Genomic DNA, 24,268 nt, shown 5'->3' on the forward strand with positions numbered 1-24,268 from the left:
TTGATGGTTCAACAGTTGAGGATTCTGCTCAGGTGGCTAACAAACTAAACGAGTATTTTGCATCTACATTCACACATGAGGAGTTATTCAGGAAGGGGAATGTCAGAGATGAAATAAACTCTGGCAGTGAGCTAGATGATTTTGTAATAACTGAGAGGAAAGTGGAGGAGAAATTGTTGAGGATAAACATAAAAAAGGCACATGGCGTGGATGGGATCTATCCAGTTATACAAATGTATTAAAGGAGGCAGCAAAGGAAGTAAGCAAACCCTTAGCCATAATTATGAGAGCTTTCTTTGGACTCAGGGGAGGTACCTATAGACTGGAGATGTGCATATGTGACCCCCAATTCACAAAGGAGGATCAAAGGGCGACACAAGTAATTATAGACCTGGGAGTTTAACTTCTGTTCCAGGAAAATTAATGGAGGCACTGGTTAAAGAAGCACTGCAAGATCATCTAGACAAGACTTCAGTTATAGCTCAGATACAGCATGGTTTTGTTAAGGGAAAGTCTTGCCTGAGCAATTTGATTGGATACTATGATGCAGTCACAAAAGAACTGGATGCAGGGAATAATTTTGATATTATATATTTGGATCTTAGAAAGGCTTTTGATACTGTTGCACAATGCATACTGCTGCACAAATTGGAGCAGTGTGCCATTAGAGCCAAATTGCTGCTATGGATAAAGGGATGGTTGAGTGGGACAAGACAGAGAGTGGTAATCAATGGACACTGCTCATCGTGGAGTAATGTTATTAGTGGAGTCCCTCAGGGTTCAGAGTTGTGTCATTATTGTTTTCTGTATTTAGAAATGATATCGATGATAGTATATCAAGCTTAATGTCCAAGTTTGCAGATGATACAAAAGTTGGCAGGGTTGTTAAGGATGCTACTGATGCTCTGCTGCAGAACAGGATCTAGAAAGGTTGAGCAGATGGGCTGAGAGGTGGCAAATGAAGTTTAACATTGATAAATGTAAAGTACTACATATGGGAAACAGCAGCCCCAGAGCAACGTATCAACTCTGTGGTACTACACTGACAGTGGTAGAGAATGAAAAGGACGTGGGGGTAATTGTGCAGGCAGATATGAAGTTCTCTGAGCAGTGCAGACAGGCTGCAAGAGTAGGTCATGGTGTCTTGTCAATGATATACAGGAATTTTTCTAGCAGGGATAAGGAGGTGATTATTCCCTTGTATAAGGCAATGGTCAGACCATACCTTGAGTACTGTATACAGGTCTGGAGGCCTCATTTCAAGAAGGATGTAGAGCTGGGGGAATGAGTACAGAGAAGGGCAACAAGATTAGTGAATGGAACAATGGGTTGCTCTTACGAAAAAAGGCTTAAGTTTTGCAAATTACAGTGTCTGGAGACTTGGCACCGGCGAGGTGATCTGATAGAGGTGTATAAAGCCTTGAGTAGTGGTTTGAGCATGCTCAATGCCGATGGGATTCTTCCTCTTGCTCAGAATAATCACCCGAGAGGGCATAAATTCAGATTAAGGAAAGACAGATGTAGGATAGATGTGTGGAAATTTGCCTTTACCCAGCAGGTAGTTTGTTGGTGGAACAGACTTCCATCCCTTGTTGTGGAAGTTTATGGCCTAAATAAATTTAAGGCTCAGCTGGACAGATATTTCGAACGAACAGAGGGGTGAAATGGAAAAGGGTTTTTTTTTTTTTTATTTATTTATTTTTTTATTTTGGCTGATGCTGCATAAGCTTGCTTTCTTGCATCATATGCCTCTACTGATGCCAATGCTAAAAAGCACCACTAAGTGGCAGTGATCAAAATATGTATGTGGAATATACATAAAGATGTAACTACTGTTGGCACCTCCGTAGCCAGGTGGGCAGGAGTAGCAGTGCATCGCACACACTTCTTGATTAGGCTGGGGTTCGAGCCCATGACCACCAAATACGGAGGATATGGTAAGGTCAGGGAATGACCCCCGCATATCCCCGGAGCAATATGGCCTTAGTTTCTAATGCTCCTAATAAAAAAAATAAAAAAAACCCAAAGTAACTACTGTCAAGGGTAGAGGAAAGAGATTTTGCTTTTGTAAACGTGAATACAATGGCCATAGACAGTTCTTTTTTATTTTTTTCAGTTAGGCCAAATAATATTCAGGAAAGTAATTCTAGAACCACCAAGACTAGTGACAGAGAATATAAATGAACTAGGGGGCCATAAATTCAAGTTACAGCGGGGGGGTGGGGAATGAAGATGTTTAGACCGGATTACATGAAGTTTTATTTTAGCCAGCGAGTTATAAATTGTGGAATAAGTTACATGGGTTGTAGAGACTGACAGTTTGGGGAAATTCAAAGGTCAGCTGGATGGTTACCTACAAGAGGAGGGAAATGCTTAGGTTGTCTATTTTAGTGTGCAATAAAGTCACTGATGGGTTATGCAGGCTAAAGCAGATTAAAAGAAGTATTTGGCTAGGAATGTGAAGAAAAATAGCAGACTTATTTGTTGAAAGGAATGAACCACATTGGTCCACTAGAAATGAATGGCATAACTAGTAATGATCTTATTCAGGTTGCTGTATAAGTTGGCAGAATAGAATTACTTCTTGATCAAAGTTTAGAATTTTAATTTTATTTCTTAGGTTCACCATCAAAACCAGAAGGTCCTTTAGAAGTAAGCGATGTACATAAAGAAGGATGTAAGTTGAAATGGAAAAAGCCAAAAGATGATGGAGGAACACCAATTAAACAGTATGAAATTGAAAAACTTGACAAAGAAACTGGGAGATGGACTAGATGTGGTAAAACTGACAAGCCAGAATTTGAAATTTCAGGTCTAACACCAGGCAAAGAGTATTTATTTAGAGTAGCAGCAATAAATGATGAGGGAGAATCAGAACCCCTTGAAACTCTGAATCCAATAATTGCCAAGAATCCATATGGTATGTATAAATATATAAACTTTGGTGCTATTTTATCCACTATTTATTTATTCATTTTTTGTTTTGGTTAATTAGTTTAATTTTTGAAATTAAACAGTGTTAACATATTGGTAGAGACCAATAGAAAAAGTTAGCTTATTGTCATTGATCTGAAGTAATACTTGCTCATAATAACAACAATACATCTGTTTCCACATTTTTTTTTATATATATGGCTTCATGGTCAAATGTTTGGTGACCAATGCATCTCAAAATGGGCAAGTGAATATGTTTAGTTACAGAGCTAACCACAAAAACGTTTTTAAAATAATAATATGGAAAATTTTACAATTTAATGTTGTAATTTAAATTAGTTCACCTCTTATAGAAATCACTCAGATTTCAGAAGGTATATGAAAATTGATATTCTGAAAAAGTCATAATCAAAAGCTTTCCCTTTTGATGATCATAAATATGAAAGAGACTTTTACTTTTTAATTTAAATTACGTTATTGCGATTAAAAATTATAAGAAAAATTTGCTCCCTCCTTACATAATAGGAAAAATGAGCATTGCTTTGCTGACACCTATTATCCCCATCTGCTTTTGTTCTTCATATTAAATTGTTGAGCTTTTTAGAGGAAATCGCTGAAAATTCTCTTTCAAATTCTAATGGACAGACAAATCAAAACCCCATTCTACAAATAAAAAAAAAAAAAAGTGCCCACAGTACTTCCTCCATCCCTTCTAATAATTTGGAAGTTTGTTCCATCAGTCAGCTACTGCTGGCTGAAAGCAAATTTTTTCACATCTACCTTGAAACTATCCTTATTCAATTTAAGTGTGTGTGTGTGTGTGTGTGTGTGTGTGTGTGTGTGTGTGTGTGTGTGTGTGTGTGTGTGTGTGTGTGTGTGTGTGTGTTATGAGCAAGAGGAAGTATACCATTATAATTTAGTTTACTTGGTCCATCAAAGTCTTAAACACCTTGATCAGATCTGTATGTACTTAGCTCCCAGATAAAAACAGAACAAAAGTAGTAGTAGTAGTAGTAGTAGTAGTAGTGGCATGTGATGCAAGAAAGCAAGTGTATGAGCTTATGCAGCATCAGCCAAAAAAAAAAAAAAAATATCACACCATTCCCTCCAAATGCCTATCCAGTTCCTCCTTAAATTTATTCAACCTATCAACTTCCACAACGACAGATGGAAGTTTGTTCCAGCAATTAACCACCCGCTGGCTAAAGGCAAATTTCCGCACATCTATTCTACATCTGTCCTTTCTTAATTTGAATTTATGCCCCCTTAGGTTCGTAATCTGAACAAGTGGAAGGATCCCATCAGAATTCAGCGTGCTGAACCCATTCAAGGTCTTTCTTTTGTTTACCTCTGATTAATCATATTTCTCTTCTCTTCTCTTCTCTTCTCTTCTCTTCTCTTCTCTCTGCACCTGTTCCAGCAGTCCCACATTCTTCCTAAAATGTGACTTCCAGACCTATATAAAGTACACAAGGCTGTTGGCTGACCATTGCCTTATACAATAGAATAATGACCTCCTTATCCCTGCTGGCAAAATTCTTGTATAGTATTGACAAAATCCCATTAGTTGTCTTTGCAGGGAACACAGAGAACTTCATGTCTGAACTGCACAGTTACCCTGAGGTATTTTCATTCTCCTTAAGTGTGGTACCACACTGTTGGTATATTATTTTGGGATTGTTGCTACCTATATATATACATTAGTACCTTGCATTAGTAACTTCAATTTCCACTTCTCAGCCCCACTATCTAATTTTTCTGGATCATGTTTCAGTAACATTAACCATTAACCTCCGTACCAACCTTTGTATCATATACAAACTTGAATATTAAGTCTGATACGCATTTATCAATATCATTAGTAAATATCGAAAACAACAATGAGCACAACACTGAACCCTGGGGGGGGGGAAGACTCCACTAATAACATTAGTGGAGTCTGGAAGACCTGGGGGTAAGTGTGCAGTCAGATATGAAGTTTTCTGAGCAGTGCAGACAGGCTGCCAGAGTAGGTCATGGGAAGGGCTTACAATACCAGGATCCCGGTCATTTTTTTCCGGTATTGAAATACAAGTATTGATACAAAAAATACCGGTTTTTCGGTACTAATTTAAAAAAATAATTGTTTATAATTTAATCACATAAAGGTTATAAAATCACCTTTATGTGATTATGACGTTGTTATCTCTACTAGTAGATGTTCGATAAATCATCGATAGAACACCATGCATCTGTCCACAATTCTCAGACAACTTCATGTCTGACCATACCATACCATACCATAACTCCCGTCCCGTTCTTCCACTACTGGCTTTAGTTCAACTCCACTAAGTGTATAAGTTATTTTGGGATTGCTGTTCCCCAGGTGAAAGACCTTGCATTTTGCTGAATTAAAGCATAGCTGCCACTTCTGACCATCATGGAAGTCTATCTAGGAACTCTGAAGAAGCTCTGCTTGGCAGCGATCATTATCTGCTCTACTGATCATTACATCATCTGCAAGTTTAGACCTCACACCCTCCATCCCTTCATGGATGTCATTTAAGATAATCAAAAACAACAGTGGTCCCAATACTGATCCTTGGGGAACCCCACTGCTTACATTAACTCAATCTGAGGAATAACCATTTATCACGACCCTGTTCCTGGTGCCCTCAAGCTATCATGCTATCCATATGAGGATTTTCCCTATGATTCCAGCCTGCTTCAACTTATAAAGTAACCTCATGTGAGACTGAGTCAAATGCTTTGCTGAAATCCAAATAAACAATGTTGAAATTATTCCCTAAATCCAGCTCACGAATGACCTGTCAAAATGGCTAACCAGATTTGTTAAACATGATTTTCCCTTTACAAAACCATGCTGTGTATCCTACGGAATTCCATTTCCATCTAAATGATCCTGAATTCCACCCTTGATCATTGCCTTCATGATTTTCTCTACTACTGAAATTAGACTGGCCGGTCGATAATTTCCCATTACACTCGCCTTTATGTTCCAGTTTACACCAATCCAATGGAATCTCTTCTGAGTCCAGTGATAACTAGCCTTAATAGTTCAATGCACTCACTTGCCGCCTCCTTTAAGATTATAGGGTATATGCCAACAGCCACAGGAGCCTTACCCGCTTGTAGGCACGAAAGTTCTCATTAAATAATCATTTGAAATTTCAACATCATTAATTACATTTTTTTCAACTTCACTTCCATAATATCTCATTGACACAAAGGGTTTTTTAATGTAAATATTGATGCAAAGTAACTGTTGAGTTCATCTGCAACTTCAGCTATGTTATCTAATACTATCCCACATCCATTACATAAGGGTCCAATCTGATTTGTCCTTCTGTTCTTTGCATTTATATATATATGAAGAATTCCTTAACTGCATGCTTTGCCCTCTTCTTTATTCCTTATCCCCCCTCTTTGCTCTCTCCCAGACTCAGTAAAAATACTATAGTGAAAATTATACTTTGCTGAATAAAATGTCTTTCTCCTTCAGAAAATGATGAACATAATTCAAACATGGAAGACCAACATGGAACAGAACATCAGTGTTCCGCAAATTCTTTGCAAAATAAGAAATTGGAGATTTTAAAAGATGAACTTTAGTCGGAAATTAATGAAATACTTTTGACTATTTTTGCTAAAAAAGTTCAAAGCCTAGAAAATATGGACTGAGATCGTCTACGATTATCTCAGTACTAGAATAGAATCCGAAAGGGCATTTTCTGCCGCTAATCAGATATTGTATGTACTAAAATTAGATCCATTTTAAATGATCATACTATTGATTGCTTATGTTTCTTAAGAGCTCACTTTATTCGGACAGGTAGTGTGGATGCTTAAACATAACTAAACTTTGCAGTAACAATATGTATTTTTTTTGTTTTTAAAATAACTGTATTTTAATGATTTTTTTCGGAATATTTATTATCGCAATAAAAGTTTATTTAAAACATGAATTCAAGTAATTATAGTACTTGTTTTTTTCCTTACTTTATTGCACCTAATTATCATCAAAATATATTGAGAAAAACGTTTGTTTTTGGAATACCGGTATCCCGGTTTCATAAATTAAAAATACCGAAATACCGGTATTGTAAGCCCTAGACATAGGGTCTTGTCATTGATATACGGGTATTTTGTGAGCAGGGATAAGAAGGTGATTATCCCCCCCCCCTTGTGTAAGGCAATGGTCAGGCCACATCTTGAGTACTGAGTACAGGTCTGGAAGCCTCATTTTAGGAAGGATGTAGAGCTGCTGGAACAAGTACAGATAAGGGCAACAAGATTAGTTAATGGAACAAAGGGTTGCTCTTTCAAAGAAAGGCTTAAGGTTTGCAAATTACAGTACCTGGAGACTAGGCACCTGCGAGGTGATCTAATTGAAGTGTATAAGGCATTGAATGGTATGAGCATGCTCAATGCTGATGGGATTCTTCCTCTTGCCCGGATTAATTGTCTGAGGAGACATAAATTCAAATTGTGGAAAGACAGTTGTAGACAAAAGTAGTTATGTACAAAAGTACAAGAATGTACTTTTGTACATAAATTTAAGCTTTAATGTCAGCACAATCAACCTGCTTAACTATAATTTGGAAATGTTTCAAAAATCTTTGAGGAATCTTGTCCCTAGACCAGATAAAACTTATGAACAACTGAAATTGGATCCATTTAGCTAGGAAGAGAACTTTTTTTAGGTGGATCTGCACAAGCAAATAATTATAAAAATTAAAAGTAAAGCATAATAATCAGGGTCTCAAAGTAACTGGTGACCTGCCAGGTGTTGCTTCCCTCCGGCTCTGATTCAAATGGATCCAGCTTTATCGGAGTATTCTGTTGTTAGTGAATGGATAACATTTTTAGGATAGGTGGCCTAGAATTAGGGTATTTCTGCCTGGAGCTAAAATCAACATAGGTAATGAGAGTATCATTATTTCTTGGGAACTAATGATTGCCCATGAACTGATGATTTGTTAGATAAATATAGGAGCATGCTGAAAAAAATGTTGTGAGCTGGATCATAATGCAATTGTTCTTGCATTTCTGCCTTTGTAGGAACTGCATGTGGAAAGACATAAATTGCCTCAATTCTTGACAGATTTTGCAAGGCATTTGAATGCCACTGTTTAGTCATGTTGTAAATATGGCTTTGAATGCATTCACTTAAAGAAAAAAATATGGAAGTCTGATATTTACAAATAAAATATGTTTTAAGAACAATATCCTCGTAAATTATATTTTCTTTTTTAGTGCATGTGTTTTACTATTTTATTTATTTATTACTAATTTTAAGACATGATTTTTCAGGGTGCCTCTGTAGCCAGGTGGGAAGGAGCAGCAGTACGTAGCACACGCTTCTTGATTAGACCGGGGTTCAAGCCCGTCACCACCAAATACGGAGGATGCGGAAAGGTCAAGGGAATGACCACCGCATATTCCCGGAGCAATATGGTTGCTAATGCTCCTAAAAACCAAAAAAACAAACAAAACAACATGATTTTTCATGTCAATTTTCATGGTATGTCATGCATTCAGACATGATGCATTTGGCCTAACTTATATGCCTGTATATTTTACCACAGTCTGAGGCCCTGAATTTTTATTAAGTATTAAACTTCTAAACACCATTGGCATCTCTCATATTGTGGAATTACTTTCACATGTGGATTATCAGCTGTTATACCATCAGGTAATACATGTTGACCCAAAAGAAAGTAGTCTAATTTCGGCCACAGATCCTGCCATTGTGACTAAAGTGGAACAGCTAGTCATTGAAGACTATAAATTTTATAGCAGATGAAGTGAACATTAGCCATGGGTCTATTTTTCACTGTTTGGATCTGTTTGTACCATTGCATGAGAAGTCAACAGTGACATCCCAATGAGTCCTACAGTCATCGTGGAGTACTACAGAACCCCTTCCCCCAGGAAAGTTAAGAGAGGCGTCAAGTTGAAGAGATACAGGAAGCTATCCAAAGGTGTCCATTTGCCTAATAGCCAACATTGCTTCTGCTCAGAATACTGCCCTCACAATAGACTTTGCAATTGGGTGTGACTTTGAAAATCTGCATCACTGCAAATCCACCTTTTTCTTCTGACTTCTCCCCTTCAAATTCTTCCCCATCCCTACAATGAAGAGGTAGCAAAGTGGAAGCTTAGTTTACTGCTCATAATGACGAGGAGTTCTGTTCAAGGGGCCTGAAAGATCTTATCCACAGATGTGCAGCTTAGAAGTTAGCTATATGGAAAAGGATGAAATGGCCAGCCAAAAAAGTTTCAAATCCATAACTCAGATGAAAGAGGTTATTTATGCATGAGTACTAGTGTGACCATTGTGACTAAAGTGGAACTAGCTGTTCCACTTTAGTCACAGTGGCAGGATCAGTGGCCGAGATTGGTCTACTTTCTTTTGGGTCAACTCAGATAATTCTAGGTGAAGGTGATAAATATTTATTGAACACTTCATGTATTAGCATTAGTAGAGGCATATGATGCAAGAGAGCAAGCTTATGCAGCATCAGCCAAAAAAAAAAAAAAACACTTCCATTTCACCCCTCCATTCATTCGAAATACCTGTCCAGCTGAGCCTTAAATTTATTTAGGCCATAAACTTCCACAACAAGGGATGGAAGTCTGTTCCACCAACCAACTACCTGCTGGGTAAAGGCAAATTTCCACACATCTATCCTACATCTGTCTTTCCTCAATCTGAATTTATGCCCTCTCAGGTGATTATTCTGAGCAAGAGGAAGAATCCCATCGGTATTGAGCATGCTCAAACCATTCAAGGCTTTATACACCTCTATCAGATCACCTCGCCAGTGCCTAGTCTCCAGACACTGTAATTTGCAAAATTTAAGCCTTTCTTCGTAAGAGAACCTTTGTTCCATTCACTAATCTTGTTGCCCTTCCCTGTACTCATTCCCGCAGCTCTACATTCTTCTTGAAATGAGGCCTCCAGACCTGTATACAGTACTCAAGGTGTGGCCTGACCATTTCCTTATACAAGGGATTAATCACCTCCTTATTCCTTCTAGAAAAATTCTTGTATATCATTGACAAGACACCATGAGCTACTCTTGCAGCCCATCTGCACTGCTCAAAGAACTTCATATCTGCCTGCACAATTACCCCAGATCCTTCTCATTCTCTACCACTGTCAGTGTAGTACCACAGAGTTGATACGTTGCTCTGGGGTTGCTGCTTCCCATATGTAGTACTTTACATTTGTCAATGTTAAACTTTATTTGTCACCTCTCAGCCCATCTGCTCAACCTTTCCAGATCCTGTTATAGCAGCATAGCATCAGTAGTGTCCTTAACAACCCTGCCAACCTTTGTATCATCTGCAAACTTGGACATTAAGCCTGATATACCATCATCAATAAATTTATAAATACAGAAAACAACAATGGACCCAACACTGAACCCTGAGGGAATCCGCTAATAACATTAGTCCACGAAAAGCAGTGTCCATTGATTACCACTTTCTGGATAGATCCCATCCACCCCAGGTGTTTTTTTTTATGTTTATCATCAACAATTTCTCCTCCACTTTCCTCTCAGTTATTACAAAATCATCTGGTCACTGCCAGTGTTTACTTTACCTCTGGCATTCCCCTTCCTGAATACCTCCTCATGTGTGAATGTAGATGCAAAATATTCGTTTAGTTTGTTAGCCACCTGAGCAGGATCCTCAACTGTTGAACCATCAATATCCAGTGGACCAATCTGATTCATCCCTTTCCTTCTAGAGTTTACTTGTGTGTGTGTGTGTGTGTGTGCGTGTGTGTGTGTGTGTGTGCGTGTGTGTGTGTGTGTGTGTGTGTGTGTGTGTGTGTGTGTGTGTGTGTGTGTGTGTGGGGACACACTATATAATGTATGATATATATATACATATATATAATTATTCATATATTTGAATAACGTTTAAAATAATTGAAAACTGAATCTTTCATAATAAAAATAAAAAGGTACAGCAAACATCAGAGGCAGCAAAAAGCATATTCCTCTACATGATACTTGAAATATAACCATAGAAATAAATTAGAATAGGAATTAAAATTAAAAATAATGCCAGCAGCATGGCAAGACAAGGTTAGTTAGTTATTTAGTTATTTGGTTTTCAGGAGCATTAGCAACTAAGGCCATATTTCTCCGGGAATATGCGGTGGTCATTCCCTTGACCTTCCCGCATCCTCTGTATTTGGTGGTGACGGGCTCGAACCCCGGTCTAATCAAGAAGCGTGTGCTACGCACTGCTGCTCCTTCCCATCTGACTACGGATGCACCACAAGACAAGAGTGAAAATAACCAAAATTATAGATAATGATAAACCAACAGGGAGGGAAGCGAGGGGTAACAAGAGTAAATATTGCAGCAGAAGCTCTCTAATATAATTTAGAACATCTAAATGTAAGGATAATAAAATAGATTAAATTTTGAAAGCCAATTTAATAGAAATTTAACGGTGCTCCCTGTGACGGGCACAAGGTCCAAAAATATGTGAAATATCACTAACAAAGATGTAAACCACTACAATAAAATAAAACAAAAATAAACCAAAAATATACTGACCATTATGCCCCATCTCAACAGAGAACCACAAGGCTAATAATGGTCAGGGAATCGCTGCATTTCAATCGTTCAACAAATCACCACAAAGACGAGTCGATCGAAAGATTAGTCCGCCACCCGATCCCCAGATCGAACCGCCAATGCAGAAGACTTGAACAGCGGTGCTCCTGATGCAGTGAAAATTAAAGAATAGAACAGATATGAGCACTCCAGTGCAAAGCCACATTACTGACAAAAGTAATCTTAACCAGATTACGAGTAATGAACTATGGATGCAGCACAGGTGCAGTGTTAGCAATTCTGTTCTCTTCTCTATCATATCTGTTCTATTCTCTATCTCGTATCTGTTCTATTTTTTAATTTTTGCTGCATCAGGACCACTGCTGTTCAAGTCTTCTGCATTGGCGGTTCGATCTGGGGATCAGGTGGCAGACTGATCTTTCGATTGACTCGCCTTTTGCGGCGATTTGTCTAGCGATCGAAATGCAGCGATTCTCTGATCATTATTGGTCTTGTGGTCCTCTGTTGAAATGGGGGCATAAAGGTCAGTCTATTTTTGGTTTATTTTTGTTTTATTTTATTGTAGTGGTTTACCTCTCTGTTAGTGATATTTCACATAAATTTGGACCTGGTGCCCGTCGGAGGGGACGCCATTAAATTTCTATTTAATTTGCTTTCAAAATTTAATGTATTTTATTATCCTTATATTTAGATGTTCTAAATTATCTTATAGAGTTTCTGCTGCAATATTTACTCTTGTTATCCCTCTCCTCGGTTTATCGTTATGTTTAATTTTGGTTATTTTCGCTCTTGTCTTGCCATGCTGCTGGCATTATTTTTTATTTTTATGTTAAATTTTTGCTCTACAGTTTTGCCATGCTACTGACATATGGTTTAATTTGATTTTAATTTTATATTTATTATCGGTTATGTAATGGGCATCATGTGGAGGATGTGTATTTTGCTGCCTCTAATGATAGCTTTATATTTATTTTCTTATTTATTTTATTTTATTTTTTAATGTCATTATTCAAATATATATATATTTATTATTTGTTTCTTGGTTTGTTTGTCCTGTATCTATTTCTGTATATTTCTCTTTTGTGGTTGGTTTATCCTATCATATTTGTGATATTCCATTTTTTTTGGCCTCAGCATGGTCAGGTGGTTCCAGTCTAAATTTATTATTTATTGGCTTATAACTTTTGGTATTTCTGCCTTATATTTAATATTTTGCCTTATGTAGAATAAATATACTAAATTTAGATATATATAATACAATAATAAATTTAATATTTTGCATTATATGTTACAAATAAATATAATAAATTCTGTCCTCATTTATTTATTCATTTCTTTGCTCCTTTTCCCCCCTTCTTTGTTATTGTGTCTATATTGCTTATTGTATAACTATATATATGTATGGAATAGAAGAATAAGGAGTGTGAAGAAAGAAGAAAGAAAGTGTGAAAGAGGGAGGAATTTTATAGACTAGTTCCACTTAAAAGCAAATAAACTCCACAATAATAATAAATATATATATATATATATACAGTATATAAATAAGGTGTAAAATAAACCTATATAAAAGTGGTAAGGAATAAAGCGAATATACAGTGCGTGCGCGCCCACGCACACACACACACAGACACACACAGTTGTAATTCACAAGTTCAGTATTGTTATCAAGTCAACCACCAAAATTGCAGGAAAAGATGGCAACCTATAGTCCCTCTGTTTCTTATGTAAATGTTATGCAAGTAAATAATAAGAAGAATTTAGAGTAAATAATTAAGGTTAAATACTCATGAAAAAAAATACCATTGAGAACAAGTGTGCAATTTACAGTTGATGCGACAGAGGATCAAATAGAATAAGTAAAACAGGAATGGAAATAATAAAAAAAACTTACATTTTCCAAAATCAAAATACATCTAATAACATGGAATATTATTAACCTGTAAATTAGCCTCCAATTTTCTCCAGTAGAGAAAATAGGAGGAATCAGTAAATTTTTAAAAGGAAACAGAAATAAGGAAAGCTGTGTGTGTGTGTGTGTGTGTGTGTGTGTGTGTGTGTGTGTGTGTGTGTGTGTGTGTGTGTGTGTGTGTGTGTTTTTAACTAAATTCATGATATATAGGAAAAAAATAGCAAAACAAAGAATGCTCAACTTTGTGAAGGAGAGAAAGTTAATATAGTAAGAATGTAGCTTCTCATTACTCATTCATGTAACTGTAACTGTGGCTCATGAAAAGTAAAAAGGAAAAAGGTTAGCAACATAGATCAGCTCAGACAGTTCAGAGTCTTAATACCCATTTCTATAGATAAGATCATCTTGAATGGAAGGTCTTTTTTTATTTAAGTGGTATTCACAGCAACAATGAAGTGGCATTGTTGCGCAATGCCGGCGTCACCAGATAAATGTATAAAAAGACAAAAGACAATACATTTATCCATCGATAGACGGATAAATGTATTATTCTTTTAAATAAAGGTCCTACAGTGATTCTTTTTTTTTTTATTTTATTTATTCATTTCCATCAGCACTAACTATATCATAAAATTTTCCATTTATTTGTGTTCTAAGTTTTTTTGTCTTTTAGGGATATCTTTTGCTTGTTAATCTGGACTATTAGCATTAGCATTAACAAAGGCACATGATGCAAGAAAGCAAACTTATATAGCATCAGCCCAAAAAAAAAAAAAAAATAAAAAAACCACCCTTATTTCACCCATCCACTCACTTCAAATGTTTGTCTAGTTCTGCCTTGAATGTATTAAAGATATCAACTTCTACAACGACAGACGGAAGTTTGTTCCAGCAGTCAACCACCCACTGGATAAAGGCAAACTTCCGCACATCCATCCTACAACCGTCTTTGCTCAATTTGAATTTATGCCCTCTCAGGTGATTATTCTGAGCAAGAGGAAGAATCCCATCAGCGTTGAGCATGCTCAAACCATTCAAGGCTTTATACACTTCAATCAGATCACCTCGCAGGTGCCTAGTCTTCAGACACTGTTATTTGCAAAACTTAAGCCTTTCTTCTAAGAGCAAACCTTTGTTCCATTCACTAATCTTGTTGCCCTTCTCTGTACTCATTCCAACAGCTCTACATCCTTCCAACTTCCTTCTTAAAATAAGGCCTCCAGATCTGCATACAGTACTCAAGGTGTGGCCTGACCATTGCCTTATACAAGGGGATAATCACCTCCTTCTTCCAGAATGAAAAATTCCTGTATATCATTGACAAGACACCATGAGCTACTCATGTAGACCGTCTGCACTGGTCAGAAAATTTCATATCTGCCTGCACAATTACCTCCAGATCCTTTTCATTCTCTACCACTGTCAGTATGGTACCACAGAGTTGATACGTTACTCTGGGATTAATGCTTCCCATATGTAGTACTTTACATTTGTCAATGTTAAACTTCATTTGCCACCTCTCAGCCCATCTGCTAAACTTTTCTAGATCCTGTTGCAGCAGTGTACTGTCATTAGTGTCATTAACAACCCTGCCAACCTTTCTATCGTCTGCAAACTTGGACATTAAGCCTGATATACCATCATCAATATCATTTATAAATACAGAAAACAACAATGGACCCAACACTGAACCCTGAGGGAATCCGCTAATAATATTAGTCCACGAAGAGCAGTGTCCATTGATTACCACTCTCTGTCTTCTCCCACTCAACCATCCCTTTATCCATGGCAGCAATTTGCCTTCAATGCCACACTGCTCCAATTTGTGCAGCAGTCTTCCATGTGCAACAGTATCAAAGGCTTTTCTAAGATCCAAATATATGATATCAAAGTTATTCTTTGCATCCAGTTCCTTTGTGACTGGATCATAGTATCCAATCAAATTGGTCAGGCAAGACGTCCCCTTAACAAACCCATGCTGTGTCCGAGCTATAGCTGAAGTCTTGTCTAGATGATCCTGCAATGCTTCTTTAACCAGTGCCTCCATTAATTTCCCTGGAACAGAAGTTAAACTAACAGGTCTGTAATTACCTGTGTTTCTCTTTGATCCTCCTTTGTGGATTGGGGTCACATTTGCATATCTCCAGTCCATGGGTACCTCCCTTGAGTCCAGGGGAGCTCTCATAATTATGGCTAAGGGTTTGCTTAGTTCCTTTGCCGCCTCCTTTAATATAACTGGATAGATTTCATCCACCTCAGATGCCTTTCTTATGTTTATCTTCAACAATTTCTCCTCCACTTTACTCTCAGTTATTACAAGATTATCTAGTTTACTACCAGAGTTGAATACACCTCTGGCATTCCCCTCCCTGAATAACTCCTCATGTGTGAATGAGGAGTTATTCTGCTCAGGTAGCTAACAAACTAAAAAATACTCATTTAGTTTGTTAGCTACCTGAGCAGGATCATCAACAGTTGAATCCATTGATATCAAGTGGACCAATCTGATTCATCCCCTTCCTTCTAGAGTTTACATAAGTAAAGAACTCTTTGCTGTTTTTCTTTGCATCTTTTTCCAAAGATTTCTCATAATCTGCCTTCTCATGCCTGACCTCCTTTGTAACTTTGTTACAGACCAGCTTATATCTATCATAGGCTTCTGTGTCACATGTTAATTTATATGTATCCCATGCATTTTTCTTATCTGTCACATGTCTAATTAGTTCATCTGACATCCATTTAGGCCTAAATCTTGAACAATATTTCTTTGTTGGTATGAAAAGTCTAGTAGCTTCCAAGATTAATTCTTTGAATGCTTCCCATTTTGAATTTGCTCTTGGTAGCATCATCAGTTGGTTCCACCGTATAGAATTTAAATACTGTCTCAGACCATCGTAGTCACCATTACAAAAGCAAAAACCGTTCCCTTTACCCCTGATGGTAGTTACCTCTTTGAGTAAATCCCACTTCAGCACCCTGTGATCACTGCCACCTAGTGGTTCCTTTATCTGCAGATTCTTAATGCACGAAGAATCACTACTGATAATCAGATCAAGAGTATTACTCCCTCTAGTTGCCTCCTGAACATGCTGCTGTAGAAAACAATCATCCAATAAATCTACAAAAGCCTTGCTGGTGTGTGAGTGACCAACCCACAAATTCCAGTCAATATCTGGGAAATTAAAATCCCCCATTATAAGATAAATGTTTTTTTTTTTTCTATATTAAACCTGTTATTCTCATAGCTCTTTTCAAAAAAATAATGAAAAAAAAGTATTCCCTTCCTCACAGTTTTGCTGGTTGACCCTCGATTTCTAATAAAAACACTGATGTGTATCATACAACCTTTTTTTTGTGCCCATGTGTGTATGTGGTCACATGCACATGCCATAGATACTCTTGTTTGTTATCACTTTTATACAGCCTTATTTTACTACTTACACACATACTCTCCTGTCGAAAAGTTTGGAATCGTAGCAATATTTTTAAATATTCCAGAATTTTTTTAAAATATTTCTTAAATATTATTCAAGTTTTTTGATTTTTATACATAATAGAAAATATTTTAATAAAGATTGGTAAACAAGTTGGTCCAATTTTAATAAAAATTTTGAAAAAAAAAAATAAATAAATAAATTATTCCAAACTTTTAGGTGGGAGTTTATATTTTGTAAAATTTATGAAACACTGCAATAATTAGAAACCACAGACTCACACAAAAAAAATTCAAGAATTGTACTAATTCCATTCCTACTTAGAAATTCTCATTACTTTTAAACTCTTCTGTGATATCAGAATATTATTCATGACAATGGCTGACCAATGTATCACTTTCTATATATTTAGAGTGTTACAGAAATAAGCAAAGTTGCATAAATAAGATTCTTAAAACTATTCCTTTAATACAAATAACAACATTTGTAGTAATTAAGTTTTGGATAAAGGGAGCCTCAAATTACAAAACTATAAAATATCATTGTGCATCAGGCATAGTCTCTCTCTCTCTCTCTCTCTCTCACTCAGTACATAGAGGCGCCTCCATAGACAGGTGGACAGGAACAGCAGTGCGTAGCACACGCTTCTTTATTAAACTGGGGTTTGAGCCCATGACCACCTAATATGGAGGATGCGGAAAGGTCAGGGAATGACCACCGCATATGCCCGGAGCAATATGGCCTTAGTTGCTAATGCTCCTAAAAATAATAACAACAGTACATAGAAGGTGCAAACTGGTTTTGCTACTTAGTGCTTTGACCTTATATCGTGCTGGCATTTTCCCATGAGTTGCTTTGGTATTGCAGCAATCTGCTGGAGAAGTATATTACTTTTTATTTAAAGTGTTTTCCACTATCCAGACCCAGTTTTCAACTCTTTTGAAGTTCATGTGGTCTAACTCAGAACTTCAACTTGTCTCACAGTTGACAAGTCTAACCCAGACTCCTGTTTTAACTCAGATGTATCTTATCAATGGGCAGGCAGGCATTATGCAGCCCTGAACAACTTAGTTACAAGATATATCCACAATATGTGAGATATGAGACAGGACGGTACAGTAAGTGAAGTAGGCATGATTAATTAAGGGGAAAAGCCTCAAGCTATGAAAACTATAAAAATTTATTGTACATATCGGGTCTAGCCTCATTTAGTGAATAGCAAACTGGATTTTATACTTAGTGCATCAATCTTATTGCGGAGGCACTTTGCCACAAGTTATGTTGATATTGTACTACTCTAAATAAAAAGCACTGCTTCAGTGGAGAAGTATATTGCTTTTTATTTAAAGTGTAAAGCCCAGACACAGGTTTCCACTCTGACTGGAATCTCATTAGTAGGCAGGGAAAGTAATGTTCTTCTCCATTGGAGCTTATTTAGAATAGTGGAGAAGAACATTAGATTTACAACATTGTTTATAAGAGAGGGAAAAAATCAGCAGTTTTTTTTTTCAATTCATGCACCTAATCTAAACCTCTTTAAATGAAGTAGCCTTTTGAATCCCAGTTAATGAAAAAAGCAAATAAAAGGGGAAAAAAATGAAATTTGCTTTTCCTTTCTGTTTTTTTTTATGTGCAAGAATTTACAAATTTTATTATCAATTAAAACAGCACTTTAATTTTTTATAGAAATAAATTTTTTATATTTTGTTATTTATATGCTAATTTATGATATTTAAATAATCACAGATGAACCTAGTAAGCCTGGAACACCTACTATAGTGGATTATGATAATACTAGCGTGGATTTAAAATGGGAGGCACCAAAATCTGATGGAGGTGCTCCAATATCAAAGTACATTATAGAAAAGAAAGATAAATTCAATTTAAATTGGGAAAAGGCAATAGAAGTACCAGGAGACAAACTGGAAGGTAAAGTCACTGAATTGAAAGAAAGGCAAGAAGTTCAATTTCGTGTTATTGCTGTCAACAAGGCAGGTCCCAGTGAACCAAGTGATGCTACCAAAACTCATATTGTTAAACACAGAAGATGTAAGTAGATTGTTTTTTGATATTTATCATAAGTAAACACCATCTTTCTTTTAAGTTACTGTATATCTGATTTCCCTGAATTCTGCATTTATAAAATCAAGAAACATTTTTCAAAAAATTAGAAACTGTTCCCACCTTAAGAATCCTGTAAATCTGTTTCAGACATTCTCATGAATAAAACCTTGTCTATTAAAAGTCAGTACAAAACTGGTGGTGGTTTACATCCTTCTAGCACTAAAATTTGTTTTTTGCTTGCTGGTTGATTCAGGGTATAAAATAGTAAATAAATAAATTCCTTTGACAAAGTGGACAATCATTTGTAATTATTACGCTGTCCTCCTTCTTGTTTTATTATACATACATTGTAATTCTGCATGCATACTAAATCCATTTTGGGAAAGAGATGTCAAACTTATGGCCCACTGATTATATATAGCTTCTAAATAAATATTGTAAACTTCTAAAAAAAAAAAAAAAAAAAAACCCACCATAAAGTAACTGTTGAACCATTTTCAGCAGGAGTCCTGAGATACAGTCATAGTTATGGAGCAGAGACATCAGGGGACCAACAGCAACTGAGTTGAAAGCAGCAGTAATATCAAAGAACAAGCAGTGCCAATTTTTCCTTTTTCTGCCAAGTTGCATAAATCATGGAAATGAGTTGAAGAAGACATGTTTTATTTGAACATGCTGAGATGACATTTATGCTAGTCTAGAAGCAAACATTTTTCTATAAAGTGGTTTCAAGAGAATTTTGTCCAAAAGCTTAATTAGTAAAGGAAAGCAAATAAGAATAGGTCTGAAGTTGTTTGGCTCCTGAGGTTTGCATGCTTGGTGATCTGCATTACAGGATTTACTCTGTAGCATTTCCAGCATGGAGATATGTAAGGTTGAGTGAGAGTTTGGCTGCAAAGATTTGCCAAGATGACTAGAAAGAAAAAGTTGCCAATTTTGAGGCAATAGCTGGAGATACCATCTGGCCCTATTGCAGAGAAGTTTGGAAGGGAGTTGATTAGCCACTTTACATTGGAAAATGAAATTAAGATTTCAGACAGCATGTCACAACATGAAGAGTCCATGAACATGGGCATTGTATTGATGGATGAGAAAAGGCAAAATCTGGTAACATAAATCTTCCCAGGTCTAGAGCTGGTAGTCTTGAGTGATAGATGTAAATTTTTGTAAAAATATCCTCTTTCATTTTTGAGATTGAGCATTGATAAATTCAGCTAGGTCTGTTTCCTTAGCAATATTAAAGAGGGAATGGTGAGCTGAGAAACAGCATATGACCTATGAGTGGGCACCTTCGAAACTTATGAAGTGCCTTCTGCTTGTTCCAAAAAAGGATCAATAAGTTGGATTTTTGCCATGATTTATTTTGCAAGGAAACCAGCACCACCTAGACATTGTCAGGAAATGAAAAAAAGCTAGTGAGACAACCAAAAGCAAGCATCAAGGAGAGTACTATGAAGGTAGACTGACCAGGAAAAAAAAAAGGTGTGAACAGGAACTTTGGTTCAGGAAAAGTGGTGATAAAATTATCTTCCCTAGAGACTTAGGTGAAGGTCTGGTGGTCTTAAAATGGCCAGATATTGTGATTGTGGCTTGTTGGGGAAAGTGGTCTAATCGGGCAACACTCATAATAGATGGGGAAGTGGCTTCCATACAGTTGAGAATTAGAAACTGGCAAGGAAGCAAGTGGCAATATTGGTGGAAAGTGTATCACAAAAGTTAAATTCACCAGCACAAATTACAATACTGGTGATTTAGTGATAGAGATTTACCAGGAGCTGAGATTTTCAAACTGACTAATAGACATCGAAGGAGTGCAATGCACTCCAAAAACAAGGATGGGGATGCCACGAATGTGGACACGGACAACTAGCTTCAAAAGGCTGATATTAATGGCAGGAGATAGTAGGATAAGCCATGGAGGCAAACAGAAATATGCCACCACCTCTTAATTTTTATGAGATGTTGCACAAAAATAAAAGTTAAAATTGATGACAGCAAGAGTGTCCAAGTCATTTTCAGGTGTAAGCCATGTCTTAGCAACTTTGCAGTAAAACTGTAGGCATCAGTGGTAAGCACATCCAGAAGAGTGTGTATCTTATTCTGGAGGCTCTTGGCATTTTGGAAGAAAAGGTTGACCTTTCAGATTTGTACATGGAATGAGGACAAGTGCCAAGTACTGACTGCTGAAGAAAGTGGGACAACGACATGACCTTGAGATGGAATAATCACTAATACACATAGGAAAGAATCCATCCATCATGATGGTACAGTACATCGCAATATCTTTGACTGTGATATTATATGTGCTACATAGAGACTTTCCTACCTTCTGTTTTTGTGAGGAGGTAGCACTATTTGAGACTGCAGTAGTTCAGTCTGACAACCTACTAACACAGTGCATTATAAACAGTACATTACTTAGTTAGATAAAAGAAAAACTTACATAAATTGCTTGCAATGATTGCCCAAAGGCCAGGTTATTGTGCATCCCACTCTCCTAATGACACAACTCTTTTATTTTTGTAGAGAAGTCTGATGGTACAAGGAACAGCTAGGATTTTGCTACAGCAGCCAAAAAAAACCCAAAAAGGCTATGTGCTCTCTCTCTCTCTCTCTCTCTCTCTCTCTCTCTCTCTCTCTCTCTCTCTCTCTCTCTCTCTCCCCCCATATAGGTACTGATCCAGCTGCCAGCCTTAACATGAACTGGCCCCAGGTCTATCAGTGCCCTGTGTGAGATTTTTTGGTGCATCCTCTCCAACTTCCTATTAAGTTTTTGCATTATATTTTTACTATTAACTGAAAGCCATGGCCCTGGGCCCGTTTACGGTGAGTTGAGTGGCCTGTTTATTCATTTGAATGCACAATAACTGAAATCCGAACTCTTCTGAATTGCTTGAATCGGATAAGATTGACTTCACATTGCACCTTTCAGAAAATCATGACTTGAGATTTACAGCAAATCAGTGAATTTATGAGCATTTTGCACCCCTTGAATTTTGACACCCTGCATAGCCACACCGCTTGATCGCCCCTGAAGCCAGCCCTGGCCTTAACTATTCATGGAAATAACTTAATCTAGACACTTGGAAATCAGAGCTTGGGAACTTAGAGCAGACTTGATTGAGGTGTATTAAGGCCATATGATGTGAGAGTAAAACGAATGAGGGTGGAATTTTAACTTTCATAAACGATTCCATAACTAGGGGCCATAAACCTGAATTATGGGTAGAGATGGAGCATGGATTGCAGGAAGTTTTCTTTTAGCCAGTGAGTTGTTAATTACTGGAATAAGTTACATCCATGGGTTTTTGAGGCTTGGAAATTCAAAGGTCAGCTGGAAAGGTACCCTAATGGGGACTATAATAAGTAACTTGTTTTATTTTATTTTATTTTTATCCATTTTTATTTTGATTTTTAAGTAATTACTGTTATTTTTGTTATTTATTTATTGTTTTTTTAAAGGGAGCTCTAAAAACAAAATTTTAGAACTTCCTTACACCATGTAGCTAATGCTAATACTGGTGACTGGTTTTTCATACCAACACTAATCTCCTGAAGCAGTTTGTTTATTGCTCACCTTATACGACAGAGTCTGATCACCAGTTATAATTTCCTCATTTGTTAGCCTAAATGAGGCAGGTAAATTAAACTCCAATATTGCTATCCCCATCTTCTTTGGAGAAGCATACAGTTGGCCCTGCATTGCATGGTGGGCTCAATGGAAGATTTCATTACAGTCTGCTGGGCCTAAATCATCCAAGGAGCAGAATCACAAGGTGTAACTAAGTAGTGTATCCTCCAAACCCTCCAAGTGACAGTACCACAAAGTAAATCTAACCATATCACTTATTCCATCCCAGGGCCTGTGGCACTAGAGGGCAGGGCATTGGCTGTTCAGATCTGCTCTACGAAACCTGGTGCAGGAACACTGTACGTTTATGGAGTTCTCTTTCACCAGTTTCATACTGCTACCCTTCATTGAGGTATGATACTAAGTTACCACTTGATGACATGTGCCATGGCGCCTCTGTAGCCAGGTGGGCAGGAGCAGCAGTGTGTAGCACACACTTCTTGATTAGACCCGGGGTTCGAGCCCGTGACCACCAAATACGGAGGATGCGGAAAGGTCAGGGAATGACCACCCCATATCCCCGGAGCAATATGGCCTTAGTTGCTAATGCTCCTAAAAACCAAATAACAAACAAACAAACAGCCATGTGCCATTATAGCCTAGCTCTTTCTCTTTTGGACCACTTGCCTGTCAAGTCCAGTCTTCTTATATATTCCAGTGATACCTACATATTCACTGCAGAGTTCAGACTGCACATTGCATCAATCCAACTTGGAGCCACTTCGGGAATCCTAGTGCAACAAGCGATCTCTGCTTGTTCTAACCCCTGAACTAAACTTTTTTGCAAATCCTGGACTTGGTCATTTACAGGATATTGATGCTGGACATTTTATTATTATTATTAGCCATATGGTGCAAGGAAGCCTGAGGCTTATGCTGCACCAGCCCAAAAAAAATTTCTGAATTACCCTGAGAGAGAGAGAGAGAGTGTGTGTGTGTGTGTGTGTCAGAAGTAGAAGGGAATCACCAAGAAAGAGAAGAATGATAATATCCAGCTCAGGACCGTGGGTGTGCCAAGCCTATACTCATCAGATGTGAGCCCCTGGGGTAATTCATTGGTATGAAACTTGTATCCTACCACTACTGTTTGTTTGTTTGTTTGTTATTTGGTTTTTAGGAGCATTAGCAACTAACCATATTGCTCCGGGAATATGCAGTGGTCATTCCCTGACTTTTCCACATCCTCCATATATGGTGGGGACGGGCTCGAACCTTGGTCTAATCAAGAAGCGTGTGCTACGCACTGCTGCTCCTTCCCACCTGGCTACGGAAGCAGCCCTACCACTACTGGCCCTCAAAATCTGACAAGGTAGGATCCTGATCCTTGCTAACACCAGGCTTCCTGGAGGGGGACATTTTCAGTCCTGACTATTGCAGTAGCAGAATATTGCTGATGCTGGTTTGTTGAAGTGGGATCTCACACAAGGTGAACACTTACCCAAGGAGCATCTCACACAAGGTAAACACTTACTCAAGGAGCATCTCACACAAGGTGAACACTTTACTCAAGGAGCATCTCACAAAGTGAACACTCACTCTAACTGTTTGGAATTAATTGCTAACCCCAGGAAACCAGAGTAACTTGCAGACTCGTTCTGACCCTCCCAACCTGAGTGAGATCCAACGATCACTTTTTTTACATAATTAACATGTTTCTCTATTTCCTTTTTCATTGGAGATAGCTCTCTCTTCC

General features: G+C 37.4%; 1 protein-coding gene across 2 annotated transcripts in view; it reads left to right on the plus strand.

The window, feature by feature from the left end:
- The window catches only part of LOC150079033 (twitchin-like), a 2,795,346-nt gene that overhangs the window by 990,947 nt on the left and 1,780,131 nt on the right, over positions 1–24,268 (plus strand). For both annotated transcript variants that reach the window (XM_090382361.1, XM_090382360.1), the window contains 2 exons: positions 2,621–2,920; positions 18,627–18,929. In XM_090382361.1, coding sequence (XP_090238487.1) covers positions 2,621–2,920; positions 18,627–18,929 — 603 coding nt within the window. The remainder of the gene's footprint in view (positions 1–2,620; positions 2,921–18,626; positions 18,930–24,268) is intronic.

The sequence above is a fragment of the Mastigoproctus giganteus genome, chromosome 10 (genome assembly GCF_048544385.1).
Source record: "Mastigoproctus giganteus isolate SK-2022 chromosome 10, ASM4854438v1, whole genome shotgun sequence".
Taxonomy (NCBI): Eukaryota; Metazoa; Arthropoda; class Arachnida; order Uropygi; family Thelyphonidae; genus Mastigoproctus; species Mastigoproctus giganteus.